This window comes from Podarcis tiliguerta, assembly GCF_965153285.1.
Source record: "Podarcis tiliguerta genome assembly, chromosome: 11".
Lineage (NCBI taxonomy): Eukaryota > Metazoa > Chordata > Lepidosauria > Squamata > Lacertidae > Podarcis > Podarcis tiliguerta.
In genome coordinates this window covers 23251372-23273691 of record NC_139544.1, presented here as the reverse complement: position 1 = coordinate 23273691, position 22320 = coordinate 23251372, and the positions used below count along the sequence as shown (strand labels likewise).

The 22320-nt window shown below is 41.1% G+C and overlaps 1 protein-coding gene across 2 annotated transcripts in view; it reads right to left on the bottom strand.

Moving 5' to 3' along the window:
* Nucleotides 1-21926, bottom strand: part of EFNA5 (ephrin A5) — a 217681-nt gene extending 195755 nt beyond the window's left edge. The window contains exon 1 of one of the 2 annotated variants that reach the window (XM_083404383.1): nt 17195-21926. In XM_083404383.1, coding sequence (XP_083260509.1) covers nt 17195-17319 — 125 coding nt within the window. In that variant the 5' untranslated portion in view covers nt 17320-21926. The remainder of the gene's footprint in view (nt 1-17194) is intronic. The other variant, XM_083404382.1, reaches the window with a different exon arrangement.
* Between the last annotated feature and the right edge of the window lie 394 nt (nt 21927-22320).

Below are 22320 nucleotides of genomic sequence, written 5' to 3'. Positions count from 1 at the left end.
CATATCATTCTATATACATATGGCTTCTACTGTATGTACTTAAATATTGAAGCATAAATACTTGAGACTAAAGGTATCTCAACTGGTAATAAAACTTGTGAGGATTTTCTAATGAAAGGCTGGTCCTGCAGTTGCAAGATATGATCAAGCACATATAGCTTTGGTTTGGATGGGTTGCTTGTGAATTCCTCATTTGGTATTTTACCTATATCAGCCTCTCTCTCTTTTTAATCTTTATTCCATTATCAGAATAGAGCTAGTTCACATTTCTGAAGGAGAAAGACCCATAGGCTAATACTGTGGTACCTCGGGTTACAGACGCTTCAGGTTACAGATTCCACTAACCCAGAAATAGTATCTTGGGTTAAGAACTTTGCTTCAAGATGAGAACAGAAATCACGCGGCAGCGGCGTGCCGGCAGCAGGAGGCCCCGTTAGCTAAAGTGGTACCTCAGGTTAAGAACAGTTTCAGGTTAAGAACGGACCTCCAGAACGAATTAATTTCCAACAAGCTTCCAACAAGATTTTCTTACTATTTATTCAAAACTAGATTTTAAGACTGTCAAAGCAGTTTGAAGAATGTCAGATTTTTGTATGATTAGAAAAGAAACACCTTTTTTTAATGCCATAAATCTTCACAAAGAGGGTTTCTAAAATATAGTGACATGTAAGTAACAGTAAGCAAATAAAGCACGGAAAATATGCTTGAACCGTTTGATTCTTCTTCTTAAATGAATACACACCCGGTTGACTTTCCTTATACCTCCAATTTTACTCTACAGAGTTCTTTGCACATATGCCACAGCTATATCAATGTGATACCAAGAGGGAGTTGTGGAAAGGAATTAACTGTAAAGCCTGTTCACTGCTCTGGCAAAGCTATAATATAACCCCCTATACACACAGTATTTGTCATTATTTGTCTTCTACACTTAGGTGAAGAGAATTCCATATACAGCAACCATACCTTACCCAACATTATGAGCAGGGCAGCTACATATGGCAGGGGTAGCCAACAGTGTGCCTTGCAGATGCTGTTGGACTCCAACTCCCATCAGCATGGCCAACGGGTTTGGAGTTTTACTGCAAGGACACCTTGGAGGGCACCATGTTGGCCTTTGCTGGCACATTGCTTCATCCACGCCATTGCTTTTGCTCAGATATGGTAGCAAGAGAGACATGAGGCAATGGAACAGACCAATGGATCATTCATCCTTTTTCCAAAAATGCCCAGGAAAATTGAAGGTTTTGGCAATATGAAAGGCTCTGGGTGTGTCCAGGCCTGTGCAGGGGGCTAAGGCAGTCAGGTACACGTGCCCCAGGCCTCAGGGGGCTAAGGCAGCCAGGAGGCCCCTCCAGGGACCAGTTGCTTTTTTAAAGTTTATTCTAACTCCTGCTACAGGCATCAGACAAACTCTGCCCAGGCCCGCAGGGGATCACTTGAAGATGCCAAGAGTAAAAACTGGATGGAAAGGTTTTATCCATGGCAGTAAAATAAGGTGCAAAATATAAAATTAAATACTTTTTCCTGTATGCTTATCTACATAAAGAAACACATACACAGTCATTTTAGCATTTCCTTCCTTATTTATAGAACTCACACAGCACACTACTAAAGATTTCATTAGATATGGCTTCGGTGTCAAAGGCACACAACGGACTGATTTACCAACAGAAGGTACACTAAAATCTACATATAAAACACTGCTAGTTCAATAAAAAAAATATTAACAGCAAACGGCTCACTGAAAAACAAATGCATCCAAATTTTTCCAAAATGCCTACTAAAAAGGCCATGGCAGCTAATATTTAAAAAATGAAATGCTACAGTACAGTTCTGCTGTAAACAATAAAATACAGTTCATTCTGTAATATACCTGCAAGAGAAAGGGAACGTGCTTCAGTGCTGTAGGTTGTTAAAAAGCACACAGTGGACTAATGTTGTGTTAATGCTCTGTATAAAAAAGTGTTCATGACAACTGAATTATTTACAATCATAGTGCAAGCCAGGCTTGATAAGAAAACCAGAATACACAGAACAGCCATATTCACTTTTCATCTTTTTAACTGACATCATATAATACATCTAATTTGCGTTGGAACAATATTGTAGCTACATATACACATCATATGATATCTATTGATATATTTTGCTTTTAGTTCATATCATTCTTTGCTTCCTTCCCTCCTTCTCTGAATTTATGCAAGTTTATGATGAAACACTGAAACACAACATATGTCTCATCAGTAAGAATCTTTGATGCATACTTTATGAATTTCACTTAAATTGTGCTATTAAAATGTATTACCAAGATGCGTTTAGTAAAAAGCATTCCTGACATTTTTTAATGAAATCTCTCTGGCACTGCATCGAGGAGTTAAATCGAACACTCCGTGCTGCTGCCACCTTTACAGAAGGATCATAATTATCAAAAACAAGAATTAATAATATTTGACCAGAATTTTCTTCACTATCCACATTTGCGCTGATATCCTCTGCAAGTATTTGAGATGCACGGAAACAAAATTTAATTCAAATGCTAACTAGGCCCTCAGCATGGAACTACATTTACTAACTGCTAACTCAGATATAGCCGCAACAGCATTCTCTGTTGTTGGGACTAAAACTCCCATCTGCCACAGCAGACACGACCAATGGTCACAAATGATGGGAACTGTAGTCCAACAACTTCTGACATGCTCCATGTTGCTACCCTCTAGATAACTGTGCTAGTGCAGAATCCCTTTTGGAGTCAGGTACTGGTGTGCATATGTGAAAGTAGTCAGTGAAGTTTGATCCAGCTGCAATAAATGAAAGGTCGCTGAAATCTTCAGTCATTGTGAGCTACATCACTGCTTTATTTTAAAATCTAAAACCATCCCCAAAACTTCAACTACCTTTACAGTGAAATCCTACTGAGGCCTACTAAGAAATAAGTCCTACTGAGTCCCAGGTGAGTGTGCACAGGATTGCAACATAACCTTCTATAAAATGTATTCTCAGAATGTAGTTCAATGAGGCTTACTTCCAGGAAACAGGATAGTAGCCCATTTTAGTCATAATTCATAATAATTACTTCGCAGTGGAAACCTTGGTAGAGCACAAGAATTCTTAATCTCAGGTTTGTGGGTTCGAGACCACATTGGGCAAAAGATTAAGAGCAGTGGACTCGTAATCTGGTGAACCGGGTTCGCTTCCCCGCTCCTCCACATGCAGCTGCTGGGTTATCTTGGGCTAGTTACACTTCTCTGAAGTCTCTCAGCCTCACTCACCTCACAGAGTGTTTGTTGTGGAAGAGGAAGGGAAAAGGAGATTGTTAGCCGCTTTGAGACTCCTTAAGGGGGGTGAAAGGCGGGATATCAAGTCCATCAGGATTACTTCGAATTCTACTATTATATGATTCTATGAAATAATGAAGCATCTGACAGCACACTATATCATTTGCAACCTTATTTGCCCAACAACTCCAATTAAAGTTTTATATGTAGGGGGGAATCCAATATGTTCTATTTGTCATCAATGTAGTAAGGCTAATTAATATTTGTAAACAGATTAATCAGTAATGTAAGATGGGTCAACTCAAGCAGCAAAAGGTGGCACTGCATGTAACACATTAGTGATTAACATGCAGTCGTACAATTGAGACTTGCCAAGAATGTCTGGCCTTGAAACTCTACAATTCTCAATGGTACATTACATGAAGAAAAAATAGGGTGCCTATTGTTTTGTTTTTTAACCAGGACCAAACCATCATTCATTTTGGCTTTTTTTTTTTTTATCACACTATCTATTGCAGTTACTGCAGGCATGTCCAAAGTCCGTTATGGGGGCCTAATCCGGCCCACCGGTTGGTTTAATCCGTCCCCCGTGGCAGTCCTGGGGTAAAAAACCTCAACAACTTCAATTCTAAGAAAAGCTGAACAACCTTGATTGGCCCTTTGGACGGCCCTCACGGCCCTTCACTTCATCAAATCTGGCCCTCTTTGGGAAAAGTTTGGACACCACTGAGTTACTGTGTAAAGGCTATGAGTATTCATTTTCTCGCTTATCCTCCAGCATTGAATACACTATTGAATCAAGAAAAAGAAATGTTTCCATCTAGAATCTAATAAAAATCCAAATAAAGATTTGGACATTTCTCACACCTATAGCTGACTGAACTCAGCCAAAAAATTATATTACATATAAAACTCTGAATCTAACACCCAAGACCAGCATATATGTAAGCGCACAGCTACAAGGGTGTGAGAAGGTAGCTATTCAGCAAGAATCCACCACAATGGTCGTCACCTAGTACAATTAGATTAGGAAGAATAGGCACCTTTTTGAACAGCTGGCTTTGTATAATACCAGCCAACATCAAAGGAAGGAACAGCTTCATTGATTTAAATGGAAACAATACCTGGAATTATTTTGACACAATTTATTCAATGGAAGCAGTTAAAAATTCAGGCTGCAATCATAAACATACTTGCTTGAGAGTAAGCTCCCATAAAAATACTACGATTGCACCATTAGCATTAAGAGAGAATCAAGTTGCTTAGATGGAAAAATGCACATTTTCAAGCACTGCGGGCTTCTGAGAAGCTCCCAATAATTTCTACAGCCTGGAAAGATCAAATATTTAATGTCACTTAGGTGTTTTACTTTGGCATTCTGTTCTCAAATAATATAACATGCACATAAAGTAATTTTAAGCGTGGACTTCCAAAGAGGTAGTTGTGTTACTCAGTTGCAGGAAAAAATGAAACAAAAGAAGTATTGTAGCGGTGGGGGGAAATGAGTCTTTCAGATGCAACAATGTTTTTACAAATGGGACACAAATATATTGATTGCAGTGTTTGTTAGTAAAATAACTAGTTTGCATTTACTTTCCCAACAACAATTTTATACCGATACAATACGCAACAGCAGTGCTGCATGTATTTTGTACATTAGCAGTAGTTGAAGGACAAAAATAGAGTATACTGTTGCACGCATATTCTAGGTTTTTCTAGTCACCTTTCCTGCTGTAGCCTCTTGCACACATGCACACACATACAATGCACAAACACAAAGAGCTGAGTATCATCTGTATTGGCATTTGATATTACCTAAAAACCACCAGAGAAAAGGAACTTTCTGCACAAAAGCAAATCTTTTGAGATCCTAAACTTTTAGTATGATCCTTACACAGGTCTACTCAAAAGTAAGTCCTAATAAATACATAAAGAATTGCAGTCTAAATGGAACAAGATAAAGAGTAAAAATAGGCTTGGCATAGTTTTCTACAGATGAAAGTCACAGAAACCCAAGAGCTGTCATATCGCCATTCCAATGGATGAGAAACTAAGCATTTGACTTTGTGTTTAAATCCAACTATAATATACTTCACATTTGCCCCATTAGTGGTCTATATGATTACACATATAGACAGCAGTTCTATACAAAAGCTTACACCAGGAGCCGTGCATTCAGGATAGCCAAGTTGGTTGGAGTGTGCTGCTGATCACGCCAAGCTTGGAGGTTTGATTGATCCCCATATCGGACAGCTGCATATTCCTGCACTGCAGGGGTTGGACTAGATGATCCTCAGGGTTCCTTCAAACTCTACAATTTTATGATTCTGTGATTCAGAATTGTGGGCCCAATTTTAAGGAACTCCCTTTCCACTAATGTCAGACAGACCCTTACTATTGAACTTCCAGCTTTTTCTTTTCCAGCAGGTATTTTAACAGAACTCTAATACAGTGGTACCTCGGGTTACATACGCTTCAGGTTACAGACTCTGCTAACCCAGAAATAGTACCTCAGGTTAAGAACTTTGCTTCAGGATGAGAACAGAAATCATGCTCCGGCGGCGCGGCGGCAGCAGGAGGCCCCATTAGCTAAAGTGGTGCTTCAGGTTAAGAACAGTTTCAGGTTAAGAACAGACCTCCGGAACGAATTACCATATTTTTTGCTCTATAAGACTCACTTTTTCCCTCCTAAAAAGTAAGGGGAAATGTGTGTGCGGCTTATGGAGTGAATGCAGGCTGCGCAGCTATCACAGAAGCCAGAACAGCAAGAGGGATCACTGCTTTCACTTTCTTGCTGATCTGGCTTCTGAGATTCAGAATATTTTTTTTCTTGTTTTCCTCCTCCACAAACTAGGTGCGCCTTGTGGTCTGGTGCATCTTATAGAGCGAAAAATATGGGTAAGTACGTAACCAGAGGTACCACTGTACTTTTAATTTTTAATCTTTACTGTACTGAATTACTTGTTCATCGCTTAGAGCAGGGGTAGGCAACCTAAGACCCATGGGCCACAAGTGGCCCACGGGGGTTGTTTAACCAGCCCACAAGTCACCCCCAAACTGAGCCGCCTGCTCAGCGAGTCCCCGCGTGCTGTGCTAAACCGGCACGGCATGGGGATTCGCTTCCCCGTCACCGGAAATCGTGTCTGCGCAAATACAGACACCAGAAATCACAGGTACACTCATTCACAGAATATGCACAATCCAGTCCACAGACTGGTCTCCGCTGGAGTGAACCAGCCCAGGCGAGGTGAACCTTGCCAACCCCTGGCTTAGAGATTACTGTGATTAACGGGAATATAAAATGCTGAAATAAAAATAAATAAATATTAAAGACCCCCCAAATGCATTCAAGAAGAAATATGATCTTCACAATTCCACTAGTTTCAATGGGACTAACTCCAAGGGAAGTGCACATAAGATTGCACCCTTAGTCGACTAGTCTATTTTTAATCTTAGTCTACTAGTTTTTTTTTTTATTTATATAATCTATCTGAAAGACAGCAACCATACAGGATAGGATAAATAGGGATTGGGTGGGGAATCTTGAAATCGCACAAAAATTAGATGGTTTTTATTTTGTAGAAAAAAGCAACAGCAAATCAGGCAGTAACATGATACAGCTTTATCAAGTCAAATAATGTGTATAGCACAAATTTGTCTTCTACATTGATGATTTTCTAAAATGCCGGTCTGAAAATGGTAGCAGCCCAATATGCAATTAGTTGTTTTAATCGTTCCCATGACAGCTATAGCTCTGGAAGCACCCCCTGCCTTTCCCCTCTTAGAGGAACCGTGCTAATTATGGTCACTGCAGCCATTGCATGGTCTGTGCCAGGAGTGATTGGCAGCCTTGGATACCAGAAATTAAAATAAATATATAGCTTGTTTTACTTTCATAGTCAATTATTGCCCAAATGACTGGGAGAGAGGAACTACATCCCTCTCCCCCCCCCCTTACTAACATTACACTAATACATTCCTTAGTGATACTAAAGTTGGTGCTTGTTAAAAAGTTCAAGTAATTGATGATAAAGTCAGCAAGATAAACATTGTTCCACTAACCCCCCAAGAGCATTATACATTTCAAAAACACCAGCTGATGGGAAGGGAAGCTCCATAAACAGTTATAACTACATTGGGCTATCGTATCCCTTTAATTTGCCATTCAGTAATATTTATTCAATATTTAGAAGAAATTGTCTCTGCTTGCCATGGCAGCTCTTCTAGTTGTTGAGGTACTTTTTCGCCTAATTAGCAACTGGGAGACACACTTTTGGCAGCTCTTTCATCCCTATTATTTCCTGTTGCTTGGCACAAAAACCCTGTCAGAAGCAACCACCACTTGTACTGTACCCCTCTTAGTGATGGATCACTAATTTTTAATAAGCCAAGCTACCAAAGAATGGTAAAAAGATGTAAAATGTATTGAACCAACAAGAGTAAACAAATAAAGGAGGCTGTTGCCATAACATGGAGTCCTAGAACTTTTTCTGGGCTCTGCTTCTGGATGGGTTTATCAAGAGTAGCACAATCAGGAAACAATAGCGCTCACATTGATGCAGAAGGCAGAAGCCTGTTTAGACAAGTGTTTTGATTTCTTGTTGACAAATGTATCTGTCTTTCTATTTTAAAAAAGGCTACAATAGCAACAGCATTTTTCTTGCAGGAGTTTTGCCTTCACAACGTTCATTAAGTTATCCTACAAATTCTTATCCAGGAAGAATTACCACAGAATCCTAACCCAAGAGGGAGAAAATCTATGCAGCAGTTTACAAATCCCCTAGATACATCAAGCATAATCCTTAGTAGTAGGTTTATTAAGTTGTATTGTTGACCATCATGCTGAAAGCTTGCAAATAGCTGTGGAATCAATACTGGATTCAGCATCTAGCTGTCTTTCATATCAGTAACATAAAAAATATGCAGTTTTCCATTCTGGTGGCTGCAGGGGACTTTATGTGCCAATGCAGCAACCATGCTGTGCTTATGTGTCAGATTTCAACATCTCTCTCTCTCTCTCTTTCATGAAACAACACATGCACATGCAGTGCTGATAGATCCTGTCTTATTAAGCCCACTATGGCTAAACAGGCAATAGTTTTAAGATTTTAAATATGTGGGTATCTCTTTTTTTAAGTCCAAAGTAGTGCTAATGAAGGATTCTGCAAATACTGACATTCACTCTACAATGCCATCTCGCTGATAACCAGCATATATTTCTATATTATCTCAACAGTGAATCCACTGAAATGAATCGTGCTTATGTTTACATGTTATTAGCCTCACAAAATACTGCAATGTTGCCATTTTAGTACTGACAGAATTCTCCATATTCACGAAACAAATGGCAAACTTAAAGGCTTGGACCAAGAAACTAGACAAAGGATATGGCTGCAAGTTGGTAATTTATAAAACTCAAAAACGTTTGAGGAACGAAATGTGAACAATTGTTTTGGTGATTATTTTTTATGAACAGCATATATTATGCATCTTTTGGGAATTGTAAAGAAATAATGGGTTCATTATGCCAATGGAAAGGGCCTTCTGTTCTTGGAAGATCCAATTGTGGATCCAACTCCTGCAAGTCAAAATAAATTCCCCCTTTCCCCTACAAAATCCAACACCTCTTCTAACACTGTTCAATAGGGCACAGGTGTGGGAAGGTATATGCAAAAGACACCTTCCCCTTCTCCAGCTGCTCCCAACCCCAGTGGAAGATGCCACCCTATGGGAAATCTGGATCCAAGGCAGAACGAATATTTCTGAATCTGAAGGCAATTCCATTTTTCAACGTGAGCCAACCTTCAACCATTGCTTGAGTCCTATACAAATCAGTAAACAATGCAACCCAAACATATACTTAATTATGTTCGCAAAATAAGCTGACCTGGAATGAGAAAACTAGATAATTGATATATTGACTATTACTCTCTTGTTCAATATTCCTCTGCCTCTAAGGAAACAGCTCGCCACCAAATGTTACAACACACTCCAATAATTGGAATAATAAGACAAACGCAAAGCAAAGTGTAAGATGTTAAAAGCAAAACCATCGTGTTATTTTGTATAGTATATGGTATAAAGTAGCAGTACTTCTGTGACAGAATAGAGGCCAAGGATTCCATCCAAATTTGCATGTGTGAAATTGTACTTTAATATTCACTGTACTCTAGCATATTAATTGCTATTCATATATTTAAAAATTAAAATGTTGTTTCCCTCATGATAGGAAATAGGAATAAAGGGGAAATTTGCCGAGTATGCAGAAATTATGTCCAATGTTAAACTAAAGCCAGTTTTACTTGTTAAAAATATATGTATTCAAACAAAAAGCTAACTAGACGATGAAAACAGCATATTAAACACAGAACAAGATGACTTTGAATTAATATGCAGCGCTAAAGCTATGCTATAGCATTTCAGTACTGTTTCAGCGAACTCAAAGGCAAAATAGAGACCTCATACATATACTGTATTGTATAAATCAGAACACCAAACATCTAATGTTTTCGTCTATGTAGTCTTCCCATTCCCCATTTCACTACTCATAAGAGCTGAATAGAATAGAGCCATCCAAAATGGAGGTTTCAAAAAGAGCTTGATGCGAACTGAATCAAATTGGAGAGTAAAAACTAGCCTTGGAAATGGCATCAGCAGTTTGGCAACACAGCTCCTTGCCTAAGAATTGTGTGTGCGCGCACAGGCATGAACACACATGCACAAATTGGAAATCTGTGGGATTGGTCATATAATACAAGATGCATATAGGAGTTACTCAATATCTGTTCCTTCTAGACTGATGATAAATTGCCTAGCAGGATTTTATACGGCTATCTGTTAAGAGCCATGAGCTACAGGACAACTTGCTTTTTGTCCCACAGTTTCCCCGTCATAAACTGCCCCCTCGCTTGCCCCGATCCAGTCCAGATCCTCAAACTTCTCTTTAAACTTCCAAGCTAATTATTTTATTTTTAAAAAAGAGGTTTGGGGATTACATGCAAGAGCGAGTCAAAGTGAAGTTGGGGAGGGCCAGTTGCAGGTACACCCTAGCAGTATTTTCTCTTTCATCAACTCTTGCACTTAATTCCCCAATCAATGTATGCTTTTAACTCAGGAATCGATATAGGCAGCAATTGAACTGGGTACATACAAGTCACCCACAGGATCTCCACTTATTGGTGTAGTTTTAATAATTGTTGTACAGTTATTTATTCCTGAACACTTCTTTCATTCACTGCATTTTTCAGAATGCAGTGAATGATAGAAGTGTTCATTCCCCCCCGCCCCAATAACTTATGGAAGACAAAGGCTCTTCAGTCAGAAGATGAAACACCAGCAGGTTTCTACTTCAAATTTAGACTCTGAACTTTTAGTAAGGTTTAAGAACAAAAATTAGACTTAAATTTTATTTTCCGCTGGAATGACAAATAAGAATTTGACAGTACATTTCCAACAGTCAACCGTCAACTATATCAATGATGCTCTTTGGCAACACAGAAAGAAAACATTATAATGTGTCTTTATGATTAGTGCTGTAATAGTCAGTGTAAAAGGAGAATGGTATTTATTTTATTTTCAAGTAGGTCATACTCAGAGTAAACCCACCAAAATCAATCAATTTCAGTTTATCTATTCCGAGTATGACTTACTTGAACATCACACATTAGTTCTCATTTTTTTGCTTTTGAGGGGACGAAAGTATGAGTACTTACTTATTCTCTAGTTGATTCTATTACAATGTATACAAAGATCATCCAGTGCTATTCAGATGTTGGAAGATGAACAACGTGAAATACTATTTTTGTGTATGATGATGGGTATTACACTCGAGTTATATTTCAACAGTTGTAATATCACTAGAAAGTGGTTTTAAAAATATTTCTCTTTTAAACTCAGCATCTAATTTCTCAATGACTACACATTTAAACAGAAATGGAAGAGAAATGTATACAAAAGGAAATTGTTCTCAAAAGTAAATACATCACTGTCAACCTCTGAAAAATTAGGTTAAAACAATTCCAGAAGTTGAATAAATATATGTCGAATAGCTAACATATAAGGAACTGTTTATTTGGCATTTTAATACAATCTAATAAAAATAAATAGTAATATGAGCTGAATTTATCATCTTGGATAGTCATAAGTATCTCTAAGTACTGTTCCCGCCTAGTAATAAGAGAATCGCCCCACAATCTATTCTTGTATAGGTTTTATAATACTAATACTAATAATAATAATAAAAGTTCCAATACTTTAGCAATGTAATGCATTTTATATTGAGTCAGATTTTAACAACCAACAGAGGCCCATAGTTTCATAAACATTAGACACTTACTGATGACAGCAAGATACAAAATAATGAGAGAACAGCTGTCAATTTAGGATCCCAGTCAATAAATAAAAGTCATGATGCAGCCAAGGCGAAGCACTCAAGTCCTGTTGATTACAATGGTAAATATTCAAACGCTAGCTTTTCTACTGAAACAGAGCTATGAAAATCACTGGGATTTAGGCTGCAATCTTATACTCACAATGAGTAAGCTTCATTGAACTCAATGGGGCTTACTTTGGGGTAGACCAGAATGGGAATGTGATGTTCAGTATTTAACTTTTGTTGAACTGTGCCTATTCAGTTTGTAAACAAACAAAAAGCATACCTGAAATCCAAGTTAACAAATATTCCTATAAAAGGTTTGGGTCTTAAGAAACGCGAACACTTTGTCAATTTATATTAGAAGCATTATTGCTTATTTTATTTTTCAGTTTAGTATCTCTCTAACATTACATTTCCCCTTGCAACAGTGTCCTTGTATGTAACCATGTCTCATCTTTAAGTCATCAAAAGCAAAAAGGTCAGGATTCCTGATGGACTCACTGCATTCATTTGTTTTCTCATCCCAGCATAATCTGGAATATTGAGGGAAAGGACAGAAAGGAGCATATTTGCCTGTCTGCCCCTCACATTAGATTAGGCTGTTGTGTCCAACACAATGACATATCACCATTAAGAATTTCCTTGCTTCCTTGCAAAAGAATAAAATGGGAAAATAATTAGGCAGGTGATATTTTTTCATCCCTCAAGTCAGTACCATCTCCTTTAGAAAGGAAGGCACATATAGCTATGGCTCACTGGATAGGTTTCCAAGTGAGACGCTGAACTGTATGGGGAGTCCATTTTAAAATACCAAAGGCCTTTCAGGGCCACAATTTTCAGGGTAACACAGTCAAGTAAACCGCATTCAACGACCTACTGAATGCTTTTTCTTTGCACTTTTAATCACAAGAAATTCACTGACTTTGAGATAGCAGTCCCTCCAGATTGTAGCTGCCAATAAAATTAGAATTTGAAATATTAATATTATAAATAGACTTTCTTAAGAAACTAACACTGCAACCCTATATATCTACTTCAAATAGAGACTGCAATCCCTACAACACTTAAGATAGTGGGACTTTAGAGGAAATAGTCATAGGTTCATACCACACAAAGTTAGGTCTTCCCATTTAACCACAAAGACATTTTCCCCCATACAATAGTATTAATAGTACACAGAGAAATGATGTAGGATTTGGAAATAAAACTACAAGCGTCAAGAATAAAATAAAGTAGAACCCCTCTGCAAACCACTGGGCTGAGTATTTCTGAGAAACTGCCAAATTCAGTTAAAACTGAAAGCTTTCAACAGCAATAGCATCTCTGAAAGCTAACCTACTTTAAGGCCTGAGTTACACAGTGAAGGAATTAAGTGCAAGGTTCAACTTAAGAAATCACTTAAGTTCATTAATTTCAGTGAGACTTGTATCAGGAAAAAACTCGTATCAGATGTATGCAAGTCAGATCAAGCCCTCTTCATTGCAACAAAACCTACAGTGTTTTGAAGACGACACATGGCGCATTTTACACTTATGCAGTCTCCTTCACAACAACTCTGATAAAGCACTATTTGTGGCAACCAGTCTTAGTGTATCTGATGATTTGATTTTATAACTGTCTAACTCAGAAGTAAACCCCATTAAGTTTAACAGAACTTACTTCCAAGTGTGCATGGGATTGCAGCCCAAGACTATAATCATACACACATTATGCTCTACTGAATACAGTTGGATTTACTTCTGTGTAAACATGCATAGGACTGCACTGTCCATTAGATAAGCGCCATTTGGCAAAATTTTATATTTCTCAAAATGCATAATTAAAAGTGTAATTTTTTTACTCAAGCTTGCACGTGCACCAGTGTGGAAATATAATTAGTTTTTATTTATAGGTATACAAATATTCCTAGGTTTAATGCATGTTTGACTTTAACGTAATTACTTATATAAGCAAGCAGTGTTAACTAGCTTTTGTACATTATGCAGCCTGATATAATCTAGATATTGCAAATGGGGAAACAGTTGTGCAAAACACAGCACTAGGGATCGTAAACCATCTGCAATGTCTGCTTGACACACTAAGTATTTGAAGGATAAAGCCCTAAAACAGAAAACGATTTCTTTATGCAATTTTCAGGAAACATAATACTCATTTGCTTCAGAAGCCTATACTTCCCCTCTCAAAGCTGCCCAATCATTGTACAAGGGTTCCAAACAGCATTCAGCTGTTCTGCATACAATTCTTCAATGTACATGTTTTAGCCATAAATATAGCTATAAAGTCTGTCGTCCATATATAGTCATTTATAGTCACAAAGCTATGTACATCATAGTTTTTAGGACAACTTGCCAAATACTTCCTAAAGTAAAATCACCCAACCATTTTAGAAATGGCTTACAATTACTGTCCTGATTAACCGCTACTATTAACTGATATTAGTTACAATTGTATGTATTCAATTAACTTACATTAGAAAGGAAAACTAGGTACAGTTATTCCAAGATCTGCTTCTCTTTCATGATGAAGAGTTTTACTAAAATATCCAAATACTACTGAAAAAATTATGTCCATCCTTCATATGTATACGCTGACCATATAAAAACTTCAGTGTACCAACTTCTGCACCATATTGAGGCCCATATATATAGCAAAATGGCTTCTTACTGAAAGTACTTAGTGGTTAAGTCATTTAGTGTTCATCTGTTTAATTTGAAGTCTTTTCTCTGATGCTATATATGATGCTTGGATTATATAAAATCTAAATAAATGAGCTTTTTGGGAATATACATGAAGCTTAAGAAATTACGCACAAAATATTAAGTGTTCTTTTACGGAAATATTTTGCACTTGAATTACTTCTCAAAAGTTTTTGTGGTTTTCCAAATTTGAAGTACAATACATTAAAAAACAGTATTTTGTTTGTCAAGTGATAGCCATCATCTAGCACTCTGCAATTTTTAAGAGTTGCCCAGTTTATTAATTGAAAAACTCATTCTTGTAACCTGTGATGGCATCTTTTAAAAAATAATACCATTATGGGTGCAGTACTTCTTCTCCTTAACTGTGAATTATAAAAATACATGGCAAGTTCTCTTAACTTTTAATATCTTATGAAGCAAGGTTTTTCAGGTTCAGCAGAGCAAACAGCGAACATAAAGCATGCAGATATGTTAACAATTCTAGAAAAGAAAAGAAACTAATTATATTGCTTTAATTATGAGCTTATAGTGACTGTGAAAGAGCCTTATAGTTTAAAACACTTTCAATAGTACAGTGTTCTAAGCCCTTAGTTTCAGGAATTTATTCCCACATCAACCTTTACCAAGTTCTATAACTCATTACTCCTCTGCTATTTTTTTTATCTCCTCTCTCTTACACACCATTTTATTGGCACAAAAGTTATCATTTAAATGGGCGTTATCCATGCTCACTGGTTTAAACGCTCTAGTTTTGACCCCAATGTTCCATGGATTATTTATAGTGAAGTATTGTACCTACATCGCATCTTTAATTAATACCATAACAGGCAGAGAAGCAAACATTTAATAGCATGCTTTGATTTTCGCAAAAGAGCAACATGTGCAAGTCATTTGGTCAAATTCAAAGCAGCAAACATTTCCGTTTCACAACTACAGTAGGCGAATTCGGTTTATTATTTCACCATCTTCAACAAATACACTTCATTTTTTAACTTTTATTCTAAGATGGGACAATCACCCTTAAGAAGAGGCATATTGGGAGGGAAAGCTTTCTGCCTGTTCTAACAGTTGACCAGTTTTACTTGTGGTTGCAGTTTTCTCTTTGATATGATGGGAGAGAGGTGGCAGGTTTTGATAACACAACTGTTAATAACTGTCACCAAGAAAATTAAGTAGCAGGAACAGTATTAATTGTCACACACACCACCGAAATTAATGTTTGTTTTGCTTGAAGTACCCCACACAAAATTAACACGCCAAACTGTCTACTGAACTCAAGGTACTTAACAAGCAGTTTTTAACTTTGGCACCATATATTCTGAGGCCATTCTCACATACAGAGTAAAACAGACTTTGGCAGGCACCACAGATCTATAAAAAAACATGACCTGCGACAAAAATCAATGTGCTAATCTCAATTCAAGCAGCCAAATCAGCAGCATAGCAAAAAGATAACATAAAATAAAATGACCAGAAACTCACTTGAAGTAGCAAGATAGGTTTAGAAGAGCCAAGAAAAATTACTTGTCCACTTTAACAATGCAACCCCCTCTCCAACAAAAAAACAACAACTTCTGAAGTACTGAGGTGCCTTATTCATGCTGGGGCAGCACTGGGAAAAGATTGTAATTTCTGGTACTGAAAAGGGGGAGATGTGAGCAGTTCAGCAAAACTTCCTAATGCAATCGTGATGGGAGAGTTTAGAAACAGTAACAAAATAGGTTTTATTTGCACTTACTATGTTTATCAAAATGCAAATAGAACAAAGGAACACAGTGAAAGATTGTTTTTACAGTTTTACAGTTTTATTATTAAACATGTCTCCCATAAGAGAACATCCTCTCTCAAGCTCTCAGTATCATCTCCTGATGATGCTAACTCTCTGCATAAAGCAGTCTGGATTCACAGCAGATTTCCTCTGCATTGTGAGAGCATCACCAACCACTGGACTTGAATTTGCTCTGACAGCTTGAGACGCCCTTTTCCATGAGAAACCTGCAAGTCTAGGGATCATCTGGCTGCACTGAAACATTTCAAACTTGGGGGATATCATTACTCAATTAACCCACGTCAGCTTAAAAGTAAGATTCATGTACTCTTACCCCAGGCAAAGAGATGGAAAGAAGAGTAACTGGAAAGCAAGGGAAGTACCTCTCCTTTACTGACTCTAACCCTGACACAGAACAGGTGCCACATGTGGCTACAGGCAACCACAATCCACAAAAACTAAGTCTAAGTCTAACGAAAACAGAACCACTCTGGCAAAAGTCGTAACACGCTGAACAAGTTTGAGGTTCTCCCTGTAGTCACTTGCAAAAAAAAAAAAGTTCGCTAGAGTAAAATGATTAGAATTTCTCTGTTCTGTTAAAAAAAAAAAGATCTACCATAAAAAAAAACCCTGGTAGCAAGGTACTAAGGGAAACACACACATAATATGTCACAGGCACACACTTCCTGGGTGTATGAGTTCACCTATTTGCTCTCAGGAGTTATTCACTACAAGTTTCAGAGATGCGTGCCTAAGATAAGAGGCGCATTCCTTAGGAACGATCAACAGCCAAGGATTGGAAATCAGCTGCGCTGATGCAACCCAGAAATAACAAGGCGCAGGGCGATGCCTCCGAAACTACAGAGCAGGGAGGAAAAGTTTGTCCCCTTCTTCCAAGCAAGGGTTTCCCCCGCTGGAGGATGCCCAACGGCTGGTGCTTCCAAGGGAAAAGGCAGCCCATCATCTCCTTCCCTTCCTACATCCGATCCTCGAGCGGCCGCTGCCCCGGGTAGCCCGGCATCCCTGAGAAGCATCGGCGGGGGCTCGGCCTGAGAGGCGCCTTCGCCCTCCTTACCTGGGGTTGGTGCTGTTCCAGTAGACGGCGTAGCGGTCGGCCACCGTCTTGGAGCTGGGATCCTGGCAGAAGACGCACATCCAGAGCACCAGAAAGAGCAGCGTCAACATCTCCACGTGCAACATCACTCCCGGCCAACGAGACACACACAGACACGGCAGCAGCGGCAGCACAAGGGGAGAATCGGGGGTGGGGAGAGACAGACAAGGCGCTCCTTTCTCAAAAGACAGACGGCGACAAGGAGGAGAAAACGAGGGAGGAAGGAGACAAAGCCACACCGGAGTCACAAGACACCAAAAAAACACACACAAAGAGAAGGGCGAGGGGCCGCCAGGAGATTCCCCCGCGGGGGGAAAAGCCTGCGCCGCGGAAGGATCCTCAGGGAGTCTGCGCGCCCCGGCCGGGGGAGCTGGGCAGCAGCAGCAGCAGCAGACGGAGGCTGAGGCGGCGGCAGGAGCTCCTTCAAGGCGGCGAGTCCTGTGGCGAGCCCAGGGCGAGACATGCACCGGCCCGGCCCCCGTCCAGCGCCCACGATGGGCGGCCCCGCGGGCCAAGCCTCCTTTGGCCGGAGGGGTTTCCTTTCGCCCGCCCTCGCGCTTCTTTCCCTCTCTCTCTGAGGCGCCTTTCTTCTCCTCCTCCTCCTTCTTCCCGCCTTTTGGCGCGAGGGGCTCTGAAGGGATCGCTCCGAGGCCGGCTGAGGAGAAGCGGGCAGGAAATCCTCGGAGGAAACGGGGCGGCGGGGAGGGGGGAAGGGGAGAGAGAATGAAGAGGAGTGAGGAGAAGTCCACTTCTGAGGCGCCTCTCGCTCGCTGGAGTTGGGGAGTTGAGGCGCCTCGCTCGCCTTCCCGTCTCTTTTTTCCCCCCTCTTCCTGGGTGACGGACGACCAACAAGCGAGAGGAATCCACAAGACCCAGTGGGGGTCGGAGGGGGCGGAATGCCGCGCAGGAGTTGGCTAATCCTCAGGATAGGTCAGCGCCGAATCGCCTCAGGAGCGGCTTCCCTCGTTGGGTTGGAAGGGAGGGGGGGAAGGCTGAGGGAGAAGGGAAGAGAGCGCGCGCGCCCCTCGCCAACTCCGCTGCTGTTGCTTCGCGGTGCAGGCGCCTCGTCTGTCGGAAGGCAGGAGCTGCTGCTTGCCTGAGCCCTCTCCTCACCCCTCCAGGCGAGGCGAGGCGGCGGCGGCGGCGGTCTCGCTTCCTTTCAGCTTCGCCAAGTGTCTCGGGGAGCCGGGCAAGGTCCAAGTCGCCCCTCGAACGTCAACTTTGCAAAAGAGAAGAGGAGGCGGGAAGAGAAGGAAGAAGCCTCCCTCGCCGACGACTACATTCGGGCGGGAGGCACCTTCGGGGTCTGGCCCGGCAGCAGGCAGCTGCTCTCAGCCGTCTGCAGCAGCAGCAGCAGCAGCGCCAAGAGAAGCGGGCAAATGTCTCTCTCGCGACTCCGGCGAGCGAAGGAAGCAGAACTCGAACGCAGAAGCAGCAGGGATCGGAAAACGCAACGAGGATTGGAGAAGCAGAAGTCAACAGACTGCCAGAGAGGAGGAGGAGGGGGGGAGAGAGAGAGAATTTACGAGGGGGGGAAACATATTTAAATAGTCACGCCCCCTTTCTTTTTTGCAACGACCGGCTTCTTCCTCGCGTGTAAATCCGGCGGCGGCGGCGGCAGCCTAGGCAAAGCGAGGCGGCCGGCGGGGTTGGCGGTGCCTGCGCGCAACAGACAGCTGCATCGATGCCTACACGGGATGTGTCCGGAGAGAGATATATATACACATCCACATGCGTCTGGGTGTCAGGAGACGAATCTGGAGAGAGAGAGAGAGAGCCTCCGTTGGTGGAGGTGCGGGGGTGCGCGCCCGCGCGCGCACGGAAGAGGCGCAGTCGGCTAGCTGGGAGCAAAGGCGCTGCTGCTGCTCGATCATGTGGGATTTTTTTTTTGCATGCAGTTTACTTGCGAGGTTGGCGGGGGGGGGGGAGTGAGCCGGAGCAGCCAGTCACGGCCCAGGCTGCTGTTTGCTTACAGATGCCTTCTTCCCCGGCGTTCTCTCCAATGCGATTGGGTTCCGTGCCTCGGAAAGGGGCGTGGCCTCTCCCCGGAGCCCCGCCCCCCGCGTTCCAAAGAGACGACACCCCGCGCAAGCCCCGCCTTCTGCAAAACCTGACTAATTGAATTACAAGGAGTGGTTCCCTCGGTGCCGCAGGTAACCGTTTCCGCGCGGGAGACGGCGCAGGATCGTGCTGGGGGAGAGAGATCTTTTCCTTGCCTGCGAGATCGGGGGAGCGAGTGGTTACGAAAGGCGCCTCCCCAGTTCCAGTGGACGGGGTTGCGGCATCAGCGGCTGGAGGGAGGGTGGATGGTTGCGAGATCAGGGGGGATCTAGCCACAGGCTGCAAGTCTAATCTCGCACACGGTGTATAATCAACATTTTGAAAGTTTAGCAGTCTGGAAAACAGACTTCGGAGCTGCTTTGTTCCGCTTTTAATCCTCTCTTCTTTTCCCCCCCACCAATGCTTTTCTGCGCCGCTGAATGACGGGTCGGCGGTGCGGCTTTAAATTAGTTTATTTAAGGGGCTTATAAGCGAGAGATGGGGTTGCCCTGCTTGGGTAGCGCAATTGAAAGCAAGATCCACGCAGCCGGAGAGACCTCTCTGCTAAGTATTTAGCTGAATGCGGCAAAGGGATTCACCTGAAAACCTCTTTTCCCCCCTCTCACATTTATTTGGATCGAGAGAAGTAGAAGCCAGGGGTCTTTCTGGAGCTATTTTTCATTCTTAAAAGGGCATTCGCCTCGCCCTCCGCCAGCAGCTGCCCTGCTTACGCTGCGCTACCGGGAAACTAGCCCAGGTGACCTTCCTCCAGAAGGCAAACGAAAGGGCTGTTTACACACGAATCAGCCTTCGCACCAAACCACACCCTGCTGATGTCCATTTGAGGGGTGATTTCAACAATCCATGAACAGGTAGTTCCGAGGAAGGCGCGCCACTTTGAGTTAACCTTTCATCCTCCTAAAACTGAAAAAGTGGGGGTGAGAGAAGAGAGAATAGGGGGGGGGGGGAATCTTTGGAAGAGAGACGCACATTCTGGTGTCCGGAATCTTTGAGGTTGAGGTTGCCTTCCTTCCTTTGAAACGGCTGGCTTTTAATTTGAGGCGAAATGTTTTCCAAGCATGATGTGGCTGTATCTGCTGTGGTTTCTTCAGCAGATGAACAAAAAAGGAAAAAAAAAAAACCCAAGCATCATCATACTCTCTCGTCTTTCATCCGCTTGGCTCCCTACTCTGCTTTCTCTGGGCTTTTCAGTCGTTTGAAAGTGCCCAGACTCCCTCTAGTGGCAGATTTTAAGGCCGCACTTTTTCCTGCTGGGCATTTCTCAATTCAAACCTACAGGAATTTTCGCGACGCTCACAAAAATCACTTCCGTTTAAATCTGTCTGAAGGCTCGGGCTGGGAATCCAAAAAGTTCTTCTCATTCCTGCTTCACCCACTCACCCTCAAACGGTGCAAACAAAAAATATCCCAGGACCCACCATGGCTATGCATTTTGTGTTTGCCCTTAATTGCTCCTGGAAAAAATAAAGAAGAAATTTATGTTTCCCTATCATTAAGAAAACTTTTTTGAATTAGGTATAAGCACTACATAGATGTCTGTCTGTGGAAGCATCTCCATTGCTATCACGATAGTTGCATGCTGCGGTGTCAGCAGTTAGGAGGGAGATGGGAACTAAGTATCAAAATAGGTTGCATTATTAGTTCCAAAATATTACTGGCAATGATCATTTCCCTTTTAGGAGTACCTCCTAAAATGTAGCCACGATAATGTCCTGTGCCCACTGCGCCTTTTCTCATAAGAACACAACAGTTAACCTTCACAGTTGCACCACAACAACAACTTTCAACATATAACAGACACTGCCTGTTTTAAACAGATTGAAGGCAGTCCAAGGCCAAACTGTAGATCCAAACACTGCAACAGAACTTAGCTACAAAGACAATAGTTGATAGTGCACAAGGGCATTTAGTTGCATATTAAGAAGTGTTTTCCTTTTTTTCATCAATGGGATTGAATCCAAGTTTTGAATGCATGTGCCATGGGGCAAAAATACTGTTAACAGTATTTCGGGAGAGGGCTCAAAGTTCTTGTAATCATTCTGGATTTAAAGCAGGGAGACTGTGACTCTGGTGTAATATTCTGCCATTGTTGCTTGTTCTTGCTGTTCTTTCATTACATATAAACACATGCCCTGCATATATAAAATGATCAAACAAATAATAAAGTAATGTTTCAGTTTTCACTAACAGGTGTTAAAGTGAGAAAACGGACTGCGAGAAAAGTGTCCCGGGTCTATTTTACACTTGTCACTGAATAATGTACAGGTACAGTACAGACAGAATAACTATGGATCAAGTAAGCTTGACTTCTTTCATTTTTTTAAAGAAGAAGTCAATAGTTATTAACGGGACTATTGGATTAGCAAATGTCATAACAAAAGCAATTCATGTGGGTGTATTGACTAAAACATCCAATCCAATGTCAGCTCATCTGATCATAGAATTGTAGAGTTGGGTGTCCCCTCCCTTGGTGACATTAAACAATTATTGATGTCAAAGTTATAGACTATTTGTGCATGCCAATAAACACCTCTGACCTTGGTCTGTAATTAATGGAATCAAAAGATCCATGAAGAAGTGGGTTTTTTAAATTTCCAGGATTCATATCCATTACGTAATTTGAACTATGCAACCAAATATAACCCAATAGTCATAAGTCTTCCCCCAAAATGCTTATCATCATCATCAGGGAATGTTAACAAATGTTCTGATTCTGTATAAAGCATTAAAAAGAAGAAGAAGCTTGAGACTGGTTATTGCCAGGGAATTTCAGGAATGACACTGAGAATACCTTTAAGTCTGGAATGCATCACCTTTGGCTTGCTAATGGATAATAGAATGCATGTTATATATAGCCAATATAAATTCTGAATAATAAATACAAGTGATACCTTATAGTGAACCAGACCACTGGTTCATTTAGTCCCCATAATCTACACCGACTGGCAAAGGTTTTTGCAGGATCTCAGGCATGGGATGTTTTCAGTTCCTTTTTACTAGAAATGCCAGAGATCGAAGGTTTGCTG